The sequence below is a fragment of the Lepidochelys kempii genome, chromosome 7, assembly GCF_965140285.1.
Source record: "Lepidochelys kempii isolate rLepKem1 chromosome 7, rLepKem1.hap1, whole genome shotgun sequence".
Lineage (NCBI taxonomy): Eukaryota > Metazoa > Chordata > Testudines > Cheloniidae > Lepidochelys > Lepidochelys kempii.
Genome location: NC_136386.1, coordinates 81590022 through 81602617, shown reverse-complemented (window position 1 = coordinate 81602617; position 12596 = coordinate 81590022). Strand labels below are relative to the sequence as shown.

Sequence of the window (12596 nt, the reverse complement as noted above, 5' to 3'; positions counted from 1 at the left end):
TACTATCCTTTTTAACTATTTTGTAGTTTTAAAATAAGAAAAGAATTTCTGCATAAATATTTCTATATATAACTTTTTAGTAATGATATAGTTCTGACTTCAAGTATTTAAATTTCAGATCCCATCAAACCTATATTCTGAAAAAAATCACTAAACTTTTACTCTCAATATATAAATATTAAGCTATGACTAAATTAAATTTGAATTAATCTTCAACACATTGGAAGAAAGTAAGCTTTGTATCCTACAGACTTGTGCAAAAAGATTCAAATATGTACATAATATATAGACAGAAAAGAAAACCTTCTATGCTTTTAAAATGAGCTAATCCTCTGAAAATCTGGAAAGAGCTGATTTCCAGCAGTTAACCCTTTGACTTCCTAGTCCAAGTGACAATAAAATACGGTTTAAAATGGGAAGGGGGGAGAGGAGGGAAGTATTATTAAAGCAATGATTGGTTACCTTTAAAACTCTTTGCTTTCTCCTCTGAGGCCTTTTGTTTTCAGTTAGCACCTAAAAAAATATCAAATTGCAGAATAAAGTTTAACTTAAAAAATTAAATCCCCAATTTTATTAGAAAACTGTAATACTGTAAATACCCATAATGCTTTATATGCAGCATTTGAACTGATGGAGACTTTACACTGTAAAGTCACTGCAACCAAAACAAAAAGCTGTGCTATAAAAACGTAGCAGGGAAAGACCCTTTTCCCCCCTGAAAGTCTGCCTTAATTAGGCTCTGCATTCTTCACAGCAAAAACCCACGAGGTGGCCATCTTGCTTCCTTCTGCAGAGGAACCCTCTACAGTGTAGCACTTCTTGAGGCTGCTTTTTGGGTATTATTATCATGGTGTTTAAAAGCAGCAGCCCCTGCCTGCCAACGCTGGGGACGTGCTGGGCATGCCTCTCGCAAAAAGAGCTCCAGAAAGGGCCCAGCCAATGGCAAGGCGAGGCCAGCCGCTCCAAACTGATCTTCCCTGCCTAGCCCTTCCTAAACAAAGGGTCTCCTATGTGGGCTTTGCTCTGAGCAGAGGACACGGGGCAGGCACAAGCTGCGACATGGATTCGCGGCGGCGGATCCGGCCCAGCGCGGCGCGCACTGGAGAGGCTGAGCTCGCTTCCCCAACGCAGCGCAGCGCAGCGCCGCGGCCGGGCCGGTCTCCCCGCGGCCAGCAGCCTGGCCCGGCTCGCGTGTGGGGACGAGGCGACAAGCCTGGGTCGGCGTGAGGGGAGCCGGGCGCCGGCTTGGCCCCGCTCCTGCCGCCGGGGCGCCGGCCGCGGGCTCCGCTGGGCGCACCCCCTCCCCCGGGCAAGGTACGGCGCAGTTTGACTTTATAAGGCAAGGCTACATATTAGCGACATTGAAAGGAGGCGGAGGTGAGGCGAGGACACGGTCCCAGGCTGGACAAGCCCCCCTCGGTGCAGCAGGCGCGCTGCCCACCACTCTTCGAGGGCTGTCAGTCCGTGCCTGCTGCTGCCGGGGGCCCAAGGGGACGCGCCCTCCCTTGCTAGCACCCCCGCCCCGTCCTGGCTCCTGCCCTCGTGCTCAACACGCGTTGCTGAGGTTTTATTGTTCAGGGAGTCTGTCAGGAGCCCCAAAAGAGCAGCTCTCAGGCCGCTTGGGCCCCAGGCAGCCCCCCTCTCGACGCACATCAGCTTGTATTCACTAGCTCCTCTACTTCCACTTTGCTTTTAATACATGACCTAATGACCGAAAACCTTCCCTGGATAGTATAGGGGAAGAACTGGATTAAGTACTCTAGGAAACTACTTTCCACGTGGGTCTCAGCGACAGAAATTTGCAGACCTCTCTCACTAGATTTAACAGAAATCTATTTTTTTTCTTTTAAAAAAGGGAATCATTTATTGCACATAAACTAGGGCCTAGATCCCAAAAACCCACTGACTTCTAGAAAAGACTGTGATTGATGGCAGGGGGCTCCGGAACAGACTGGATCTCATCAGGCCGAGTTTGATCATTACAATTTATTGTTTACTTAAAACTTCACTAAAGAATTTTCAATAAATGTCTCTCAGGCAGAAAACTGGCTGTACATTTGTGCACTGCCTCTGGAAATAAAGGGAAATTTACATCCAGTAGCAGTTGTAGCAGAGAACTGCCTGCATTTTGCAGCTACAGTTGAACAACACATACAAATTCAAATATATGCATGTCTAGCTACTTGATTGTGGGTGTAAATGAGGGCGCTACAGGTGTAAACATGGAGATGTGCACCCACAATCCATTTTGAAATGTATCAGTTAAATTAGACGTAGTGTTGCCATTTGTTTATTGCATAATATTAGCTACTTAAACCCTAATTTGTTTTGATAGGACAGGGTGACATAAGGTAGTCGTCAAGTGTAATGTTATGTTATAATACACCTGGTAAACCATATTAAAAATTATAAAGACATACAGATGCAGTGGTTTAATTCTGTCTAATACCCTCAGTTACCTAAGATTTTATGGTCCCACAAAAACATATTTTCATTTGTTTAGAGCCAAGTGTTTTTCACTTCTTTAATTCAGGCAATCGCATTGATTTGTATGTGCAGCAAGAAATAGAGCTGATAAAGGTGTAAGGTTAAGCAGGACCATCCCCATCAGTTAAAAAAAGTTACCCCCTATTATTAGAAGTAACATGTAAGATTATTCGGGCTGGCAGAAAAAAAAAAAAAGAGAAATATACTATTTTCCCCTAATTTGTTAGCTATGTACATTTGGGAGTTCTTGGTATATAATTAGTTTTGGGTTTCACTTTCCCCTGTTGTTTGTGTGGATCTTTAATATAAAAAACATTTCTTACCTGTTGTTAACATAAACAAATTGTAATTGAAAAAAATGGCACAGAGGCTTAGAGGCAGTTACAATGTTCGAACTATTTTTAAATCATTCTTTGAAAATGATTAGATACCAAGTTCACAGCTTCTCTTTAATGAATACCCCCTCATCTTCAACACTCAATACCACATAGAATACTAAACTAGTGTAAACTATAATTATTTTGCATGTACACTGAATGCCAAATCAAAGCAAGTTACACAACTTTGTCGCCCTGCCACTTGAGCCTGATCTGCAACTTATACCACCATTTACAGCACTGCTGAATGTTGCTTAGTAGAACCTACAACATTTCCAAACAACACAGACATACATTGAGACTCAACAGCAACACAACAAACTACTGAATGAAAGCAAATAACCTGTTTTGTTAGAGGACAGCTGTGAAATAACCCAAAATATCTATATTGCATGCAATTTGTATTGGAATGAAAATAAGACAAAATTTAAAAAGGTTAGTATTCATAATAATACTGATTAATAATAAAGTATTTCTGTAACATTTATTGTGAGATCTGTTAAATATAAAACCTTTATTGTATTTTTAAAAGCTTAGCGCAGTATTTGTTAAATATTAAAAAATTATATACCTTTTAGCCTATATATTTGAGATTCTTTCCTTTGTACTACCAACTCATAACAAAATGTCATTAATCCATCAGAATGAGGTGTATTACATAAAAAACAGTTGTGCTACCCATAGAATCTATGAACTAGAGCCCACAATGCTTTAACCAGATTTTCATGATGTCATGTCCCTGCATAATCTATTACATCCTTCAAGGTAAGATATTCCTGAAAGTTTATGTGGATGTTATTTCAAAGAGATGTATGCCTGCCCAATATAGTTTTAAAATCTTATATCTCGATTATGTGCAAATTAATTAAAGTAACAGAATAGTAACTAATATTGGCTCCAAATGTGAAAATTATTCTCTCTAGGTTGATTGTGCATGCATAACAGCACTCAGATTTTAGACTTCAGGCATGGACTCTACCAGCTGGGTCTTGTTGTCTCTAAAGGTAAATCCATATATGATCTTAAAAGTCATCATTCCTTTGCACTAAGCAAGGACATGCTTTGTATCTTAAAGGCATATCCTGAAGTAATTCCACATGCAGGCTTTCACGGATTTCAGTGTGCATTTTGTGATTGGTAGAATGTAATTCTAGCACTTTGTCTAGTTGAAACTAGAAGGGAGAATCCTTCTTTTGAGGGGAAAACATCTTGCATAAAATGTAGTTTAAGGATGAAAACAGCTATCCCCCCACTCTCCAGTGAATCACCTCAAGAAAATACTAACATTCTATCTATATGAGCGACAGAACTATGACTCCTTGCAACCAGAAATCTACTGAAACTAGCCTGATTCCCTTCTTTAAAAAAATAAATAAATAAATAATCCTGGACAGAGTCCTAAGGCATTTTCCAATTCCCTTCCACTTGAAAAATAAAACCTACTCCCAGAGCAGTCTTAAACCCTTTGCCAGCCAGGGATTCCCTTCTGAGCAGCTAATATGTCTACCTTACCTGAAAAGTTTCAGAGTAGCAGCCGTATTAGTCTGTATCCGCAAAAAGAAAAGGAGGTCTTGTGGCACCTTAGAGACTAACCAATTTATTTGAGCATGAGCTTTCGTGAGCTACAGCTCACTTCATCGGATGCATTCAATGGAAAATACAGTGGGGAGATTTATACACACAGAGAACATGAAACAATGGGTGTTACCATATACACTAACGAGAGTGACCAGGTAAGGTGAGTGATCACTCTCGTTACAGTGTGTATGGTAACACCCATTGTTTCATGTTCTCTGTGTGTATAAATCTCCCCACTGTATTTTCCACTGAATGCATCCGATGAAGTGAGCTGTAGCTCACGAAAGCTCATGCTCAAATAAATTGGTTAGTCTCTAAGGTGCCACAAGACCACCTTTTCTTATCTGAAAAGTAACTTTTGAGCATTGCAAGATACTGCTTCCCCTCCCCCACCACCCTCCTTAGGATTCAGCACCTCTACATTACATTCCTAGACCCTGACATATATTTATATTTCAGAAATACTGTTCAATTTCTTTCAGTTCCTCAAACAATTTTGTATTCTATAGCAGGATTTGTTGTTTAGAAATATTCAAAGTAAGAGTCTCTGTATTTCATTCAAATATAATTTTACAAGAAATTATCCAATGGTATGTTCCCAAAGGGCAGAAGTACACATTTTGCTCAACCCAGTCTTCTGAAACTTTACAAGGTCAAAAGTATTTCTTGCCATTTACTTGAAGAGGCAAGGAGGCCTTTTGGGTTGTAGTTTTAAAACAATTTGATATGCACAGTATAAAATATACCCCTTTTTTTCTAAAAGTACACCAGAAAATGAAACTGCTGGAGCAGAGGAACATAAAGGGAATGGGGATATAATTAAGAAGGCAAAGAGAGGACTTAAAGAAAAGGAGGTGAAGAAGCAAAGCAGGAATACAAAGAGAAGGTCAGACTATGCAAGAAGAAAATAAAAGAAAACCATGTTTAGCCTGGAAAAAAAGATTGACAGAAAAGCTGGAATTCATTCTTTCCTTGACCCTGCCTCTGCCAAAATCCTTTTTCATGCCTTAATCACCTTATTATCTCATCTCCTGCAATGCTCTCTTTTAAGGTCTTCCTAAGTCCATACTCATTAAAAATAAGGAAGAGCATAATGTTGCTGCTACATTACTCTTTTGCTGTAGGAAGCAGGGAGTTTCCCCATACTCCATTCTCTTCACTGGCTTGTTATTTGTTGATCTTCAAATCAAATAGAGTAACTTCAGGCCTGCTTTAACTTACACCAACTAGACCAGAGATGACTGGAGAGACTAGGTGGGAGTAGTGAGATCATGTATTAGAGTCAGAGGATTGATAAGGGACAGATAATTCATGGGGCTAGGGTAGGAGAGGAAGTTCAGGGGACGAAAGATGGATAGATTAAGGGGGTTCAATTGTGAGGGAGGATGGAACAGGGGGATGAAGAGAAAAGACAAAGAGATTGAGAGCCTCCAGAAATGGCAGAAGGCTTTCAGGATGTTCTGGGAGTGGAGAACAGAAACTTGTGAGAGGGATGAGCAAGAAGACAGACCACTGGGACTGAAAGAGCACAGAGGGAACAGAACAGGGACCAGAGAGGAAATTGGGGAAATAAAGAATATATGGGCAGGATGAGGTATGTGACCTGGCTGAGTAACCAGGAATGACTGAGATGCAAGAAACAAAGGGACAGGCAATTAGAAAGGAGGAGAGATTTAGAGGGAGAATGTGAATAGAATATGGAGCCAGGGGGTTTTGTTGTAGTTTTGTTCGTATTTTATTACCAAAATGTTTTTCTATAATTCCACATACAGAGCAAGCAACCTCCTGTTGTAAAATCCAGGCATTTGCACTTGGTATTTCACAATGTGGTGAGGGATGATCCTGCCCACCTCAAACCTTCCACTTAAATCTTTTTTACTCTCTCCAGCCCCTGATTAGTTCTATCTCTGGGCCTACTTTTCCACATTGGCCAGTGTGACCAGATTTGCAGCAGACTAAAACTTATGCCCACCTCTAGTTATATGAATGCATGTGGTATGAGCAACAGAAACACTAGCTCACTCTAATCTTCAAGGCTTATAACTGGAGAAGTATATTCAACTGTTACGATTAAATTTTATCTAATATGTTGTCCAAATCTACAGAATGACTGATATTTTTAAGAATTTACAAATGGACCTCAAATCTTATGAAGGTGTATTGTTTCTGTTTCTTGCTTACCTCAAAAGGTAGCATTATTGGTGGTGGTGGCTTTTTCAGTTCTTCACATTTTCTCTTTTTACATATCCGGTGACTTGTTTTGCGTTTCCTGCAACAGCTGCATTCCTCACAATTAGTTTTCCGCAGACAAGGTTCACATACCCCACACCGTCTTCGTTTCTTTTTTTCTAACATAGGGAGCAAAGATGAATATGAGAGAGGGTAACTGTAAACTGGGTTTGTAAAGGAGGATGGTTCTGAAGCCTCAGCAGAACTGATGCTATTGCTTTTGCTGTCCTGAACTGAGTTCAAGTTTATTCCAACACTTCCTGATTGTAATGAAGAATCCTTATACCGCAGTTTTGAATCAGTTGGTGAATGTACATTTCTCTCTCTGTCAGAGGTAAGAGCGGAGCTTCCTGTGTTTGAGGACAACCCTGAAATAGAGCGTTCAGAGGAATGTCCAGTATTTTCTTTGAAGACTGCAGTTGTTGTAGAGACTAAGGCTACTATGCTTTTTTCTGTGTTTGATGATGAAATAGGGACATAACCTGAGTCCAGAAATAAAGTTTCTTTACCAATGTATTTAACAGGCTGCTGCACTGCAAGATTAACTGGTTCACAAACTGTGACTACATTTTTTGTGTCAGATTCTGAATCATCTCTTTTACAGCACAAGTCAGAATTTGAGTCAGGTTCTTTATTATCAGGCACCAAATCCAAGTCAGTTTTTATGTGCGATCCAAAAAAAGAGCCCAAATCTTCTAAATATACGATTGAATTTGATTCAGTGGTAACTAGAGAGTCAGAATTTGAATCGGGTTCTTTATCAGCAGGCTTCAAATCTAAGTTAATCTTTACATGGGATTCTGCAAATGAGCCTGAATCTTCTAAATGTTTTTTTGTGTTTAATTCAGAGGTGATTATAGAGTCAGAATGGAAAGGTGCCGGAACAAGCTCAGAATTCTGAGTAAAACTTTCGTCTGAGCTTCCTGTATTGATCTTACTTGATGTCCACCCACAGGGCGGCTCTTCACACTCATACTCCTCCTCTAATACTTCTGGATTGTAAATGCTTGGTAGACGCTTTGAAATGGAGACACTTGATTCAGGTCTCCCTATCTTTTTATCTTGACTATCATATTTAATGGAGGGCTCAATGTCTGTATCACATAGAATGTTGAGAGGGGTTAATTCATTTTGTGCTGAATCTTGTTTTGAAACCCTTTCAGCAGCTTCAACTTTTTTTTCTTCCAATATAGTAAGGGTTTCTTGTTCATACTTGTCCGTTTTTTCTAATCTTTTCTGTGCTGTAACTTTCTTTTTTTTGGTAATTACTGCAGTTTGGGACAGTCTATGAGAGAATGATCTGCTACGAAGAGACATTGTAAAGCCACTGAAGTTTAAAGAATCCTGGTTATGAAAGAGAATATTATCTGTTTTCTCCATATTTACCCAAGATGTTCCAGATAAAGCTCTAGTTACACTACTCCTGAGAAATCTAACTGATGAACTCAAAGGTGGTTTCTTTTCTTGTTGCTTTTTCTTTACATCATTTTTTTCTTGCATTGACTTTTTGCATTTTCCAGAACTCACAGCCTTTTTGGAATTCTTCTTGGCTTTCTTTTTCACTTGGCTAGATTTCTTTTTGCCTTCACTAGTTTTCCTTTTGCCTAACTCTTCCTTTTTGACTAATCTGGAAGGTCTGGCGTGGTGAGCCATGTCTATCAAGGAGTTGATATGTAAAAGGAGTAGTGGAAAAAATCATGGGCTCTTGAAGGAATTTTTCACTTCAACAGAAAATTGCATACTCTTATTGCTGTTCTCTGTCATAATACAGAGTTGAATCTGAAATAAAAAAAAGTTTGTTTTTTTAATTTAATCATAAAAGTCTGTATATCAGTATTATATAAAAGTCTCAGTTAAAGCTAAATATTTAAAACATTGAGGCAAAAATTGGAATATTTGAATTTTATCAAATATTTAACATCTTATTAATGTTATATATATATATATATATATTATATACACACACAGCATATACTCTATAATCCTTTCAAAGTGGGCATCTTGCTAAAGTGGACAAAGAGCAAAAGACCAAGGGAACTTCACACTTTACTGACTCATTATTTGTACACAAATATATCAATGAAGCCTGAGTTCACTGCAACTTGCTTCAGGTTAATTTACAGCTCTCCTCCCCCATATGATTCAGGACAAGAGTGTGCCTGGTTACATGTGGCTGCACAGAAGATTAAGACCTCCCTCCACAAGGCCAGGTAGGACCTACTCTTATCACACCTCAGGAACAGATCACCTGATACACACATCTGCCCACCCCGAAGCAGCAGCCAGAGAGAGCTACTGCTTCTTCACCCACATGCTGGCCAATAGACCTGGCCAGGCGAAAGGTGAGGAAAGTAACCTGTATCCTCAAAAGGGATATTCCAAGTTATTTCTCCTCTCGTTGAGCTGGAAAAGAGCAGGAGAGGAACTGGGATTCTGAGTCACAATTCCTTCTGGGATGCTGTGACTAGGCTTAGCACTGAATATGGTGCAATATGTAAAGCACACAATCTTGCTGTCAGTGTCACATAAATATATTATGTAGGCAGTGGTGACTGCTCCACAGACATTAAGGTTGTTGCCGCCAATATTCAATATAAGGCTTATCCTGCCTTCCCAATCCCCCATAACTTTTAAGTTTAAAGAACTCCTGGTCTGAAGTTTTCTGTAATAAATTCAAGTCTGATTTCCAGATCAGAATTGTTTAGGGGACAGAGTCAATATACAGTATGTTTTTATCAGGCTGTCAAGTGATTAAAAAAATCAATCACAATTGATTGCGCAATTTAAAAAAAATGAATCGTGATTAATCGCACTCTTAAACAATAATAGAATACCATTTGTTTAAATATTTTTGGATATTTTCTACATTTTCAGATATATTGATTTAAATTACATTACAGAAAATACAAAATGTACAGTGCTCACTTTATTTTTGAGTACAAGTATTTGCACTGTAAAAAACAAAACAAATAGTATTTTTCAAATCATCTAATACAAGTACTGTAGTGCAATCTCTTTATCATGAAAGTTGAACTTACAAATGTAGACTTATGTAAAAAATGCATTCAAAAATAAAACAAGGTAAAATTTTAGAGCTTGCAAATCCACTCAGTCCTACTTCTTGTTCAGCAAATCACTCAGACAAACAAGTTTGCTTACCTTTGCAGGAGATAATGCTGCCCGCTTCTTGTTTACAATGTCAACTGAAAGTGAGAACAGGCGTTCGAATGGCACTGTTGTAGCCGGCTTCACAAGATATTTAGGTGCCAGAGGCGCTAAAGATTCATGTGTCCCTTCATGTTTCAACCACCATTCCAGTGGACATGCATCCATGCTGATGATGGCTTCTACTTGATAACAATCCAAAACAGTGTGGACTGACGCCTGTTCATTTTCATTATCTGAGTCAGATGACACCAGCAGAAGGTTGATTTTCTTTTTTGGTGGTTCGGTAGTTTCTGCATTGTAGTTTTTCTCTTTTAAGACTTCTGAAAGCATGCACAACACCTCATCCCTCTCAGATTTTGCAAGGCACTTCAGATTCTTAAAGCTTGGGCAAGTGCTGTAGCTATCTTTAGAAATATCACATTGGTACCATCTTTGCATTTTGTGAAATCTGCGCTGGAGTGTTCTTAAAATTAACAAAACGTGCTGGGTCATCATCCAAGACTGCTATAACATGAAATATTTGGCAGAATGCAGGTAAAACAGAGCAGAGGATGTACAGTTCTCCCCGAAGGAGTTCAGTCACAAATTTAATTAACAGATTTTTTTAAACGAGTGTTATCAGCATGGAAGCATGTCCTCTGGAATGGTGGCCGAAGCATGAAGGGGAATATGAATGTTTAGCGTATCTGGCATGTAAATACCTTGCAATGCCATCCACAACCATGCAAACGCCTGTTCTCATTTTCTGGTGACACACTGTAAATAAGAAGAGGGCAGCATTATCTCCCGTAAATGTAAACAGACTTGTTTGTCTTAGCGATTGACTGAACAAGAAGTAGGACTGAGTGGACTTGTAGGCACTGAAGTTTTACATTGTTTTGGTATTGAGTGCTAAATTTAATTTAAAAATTAGCAATTAAATAAAAAAAACTTTATTATATGAATATTAAGGTTACGTTAAACTCAGAGGCAGTGGTATGATGAATAGGGAATTTGTCAGGAGACCTAGATTCTTTTCCTACTCTACCATGAACTTGCTACATGACCTTTGGCAAGTCACTTCGCGTCTGCGTCTTTCTGTTTTTCCTAACCCTACCCTTTGTCTGTATGATCTATTTAGACTAATTTTGGAGGGACAGGGATTGTCTCTTTCTATAAGTTTCAACAGTGCCTAGCACACCCAGTGCTACTGTAATGCAAATATTGTCAAGGGTAATTCAAGAAAAGACATCTTTAAACTAGAGCTATCAATTAATCGCAGTTAAAGCCTGCGATTAACTGAAAACAAAATTAACGCATTAATTTTTTTAAACCGCGTTAATCGCATACCTCTGAGCGAGGCATTGGCTGCAGAGGGACTGGACAGTATCTGGTCAGGCACAGTAACCAAATCTGCCTCCGGAGGGTGGAAAGAGAAGAGGAAGTGGCTCCCATCCCGGCTCTGATGGAAAGGTAGGGATCCTGATCCCGCCGTGCTCCAATGCCCCTAGCCTGCCCCTCATTCCAGGGACCAACACACCCCACTCCCCTCACACCATTGCCTCATTGCCCCAGCTAGCCTCTCACTCCAGGGACCGCCCCTCCTCCAGCACCATGCCTCATTGCCCCCAGCCAACCCCTCGCTCCGGGAGGTACCCCATAGAGAATAGGGGCCTAGCGAGCTCAGGCTCGCCTGCCACATGCCAAGTCCCTGAGGTAAAAATCTATGCTCCCTTGCAAACAAGGGCTCACCTAGCTGAAGGAAACCTACCAGTGTTTAATTTAGAAGTTCATAGCCACGGCACCTCTGAGCTAGCTGCATCAGCTATGAATGTAAAATATCTCCTTGATCCCCGGCACCTAATTGCTTGATCCCCAATACCTCTTTCATTACAAATTAAGCCCACCTAGCTCAGTAAAAGGAGGCAATCCTGGCGAGCCCAGTCACAGAAACCACCCTTCCAGAAGCAAGACACCTCCCTCACCCTCCTCCTGCACAAGTCATTGCTCGCTCCCCATCCACAGTCCTCCCCGAACACTGAATGCGGATTTCTAAAATGAAACTCTCTTCCTCTTCAGACAGGAGGTGAGCCTAGTGAGCTCAGAAACCCAACCCAAGAGGAGCAGCATCAAGAATTCACCCTTCTCCTGCACAACTCACACCACTCCCATCTCCAAAATATTGACATTCTGAGATAAAAATATCCTACCCCTTTGATAAGCCAAAACTCCTCTAAAAGGAGGAACAAGAACTAGGACTGAGTGGACTTGTAGGCTCTAAAGTTTTATATTGTTTTGAGTGCAATTATGTAAAATCAAAAACAAAAAATAATTCTACATTTGTAAATTCAACTTTCATGATAAAAATATTGCACTACAGTACTTGTAAAAGGTGAACTGAAATGCTATTTCTTTTATCTTTTTACAGTGCAAACATTTGTAATAAAAATCATATAAAGTGAGCACTGTATACTTCGTATTGTGTTGTAATTGAAATCAATATATTTGAAAATGTACAGAACATCCAAAAATACTTAAATACATGGTATTCTATTAATGTTTAACAGTGCAAATAAAACTAAAAAAATTAATTGGGATTAATCACAATTGCTTGGCAGCCCTACTTTAAACCCATTATTTTAAAAAAAATCTCAACTATATAGTTTGGAAATGACAAGGTAAAGATTACTTAAACAGTGCTGACACCAACCTTAACATTTAGTTAATGGACATAGACTATTAAACAGAAACATCCCAGTGAGCAACCAAATATGCTCA

The 12596-nt window shown here is 39.6% G+C and overlaps 1 protein-coding gene across 6 annotated transcripts in view; it reads right to left on the bottom strand.

The window, feature by feature from the left end:
• The window catches only part of TET1 (tet methylcytosine dioxygenase 1), a 132150-nt gene that overhangs the window by 106001 nt on the left and 13553 nt on the right, over nucleotides 1–12596 (bottom strand). For 3 of the 6 annotated variants that reach the window (XM_078853811.1, XM_078853810.1, XM_073353483.2), the window contains 2 exons: nucleotides 6624–8450; nucleotides 463–513 (listed from right to left, as the gene is read on the bottom strand). In XM_078853811.1, coding sequence (XP_078709937.1) covers nucleotides 463–513; nucleotides 6624–8324 — 1752 coding nt within the window. In that variant the 5' untranslated portion in view covers nucleotides 8325–8450. Of the gene's footprint in view, nucleotides 1–462; nucleotides 514–599; nucleotides 715–6623; nucleotides 8451–9830; nucleotides 9849–12596 lie in introns of those variants that run through there. The other 3 variants (XM_078853812.1, XM_073353487.2, XM_073353482.2) reach the window with 3 other exon arrangements.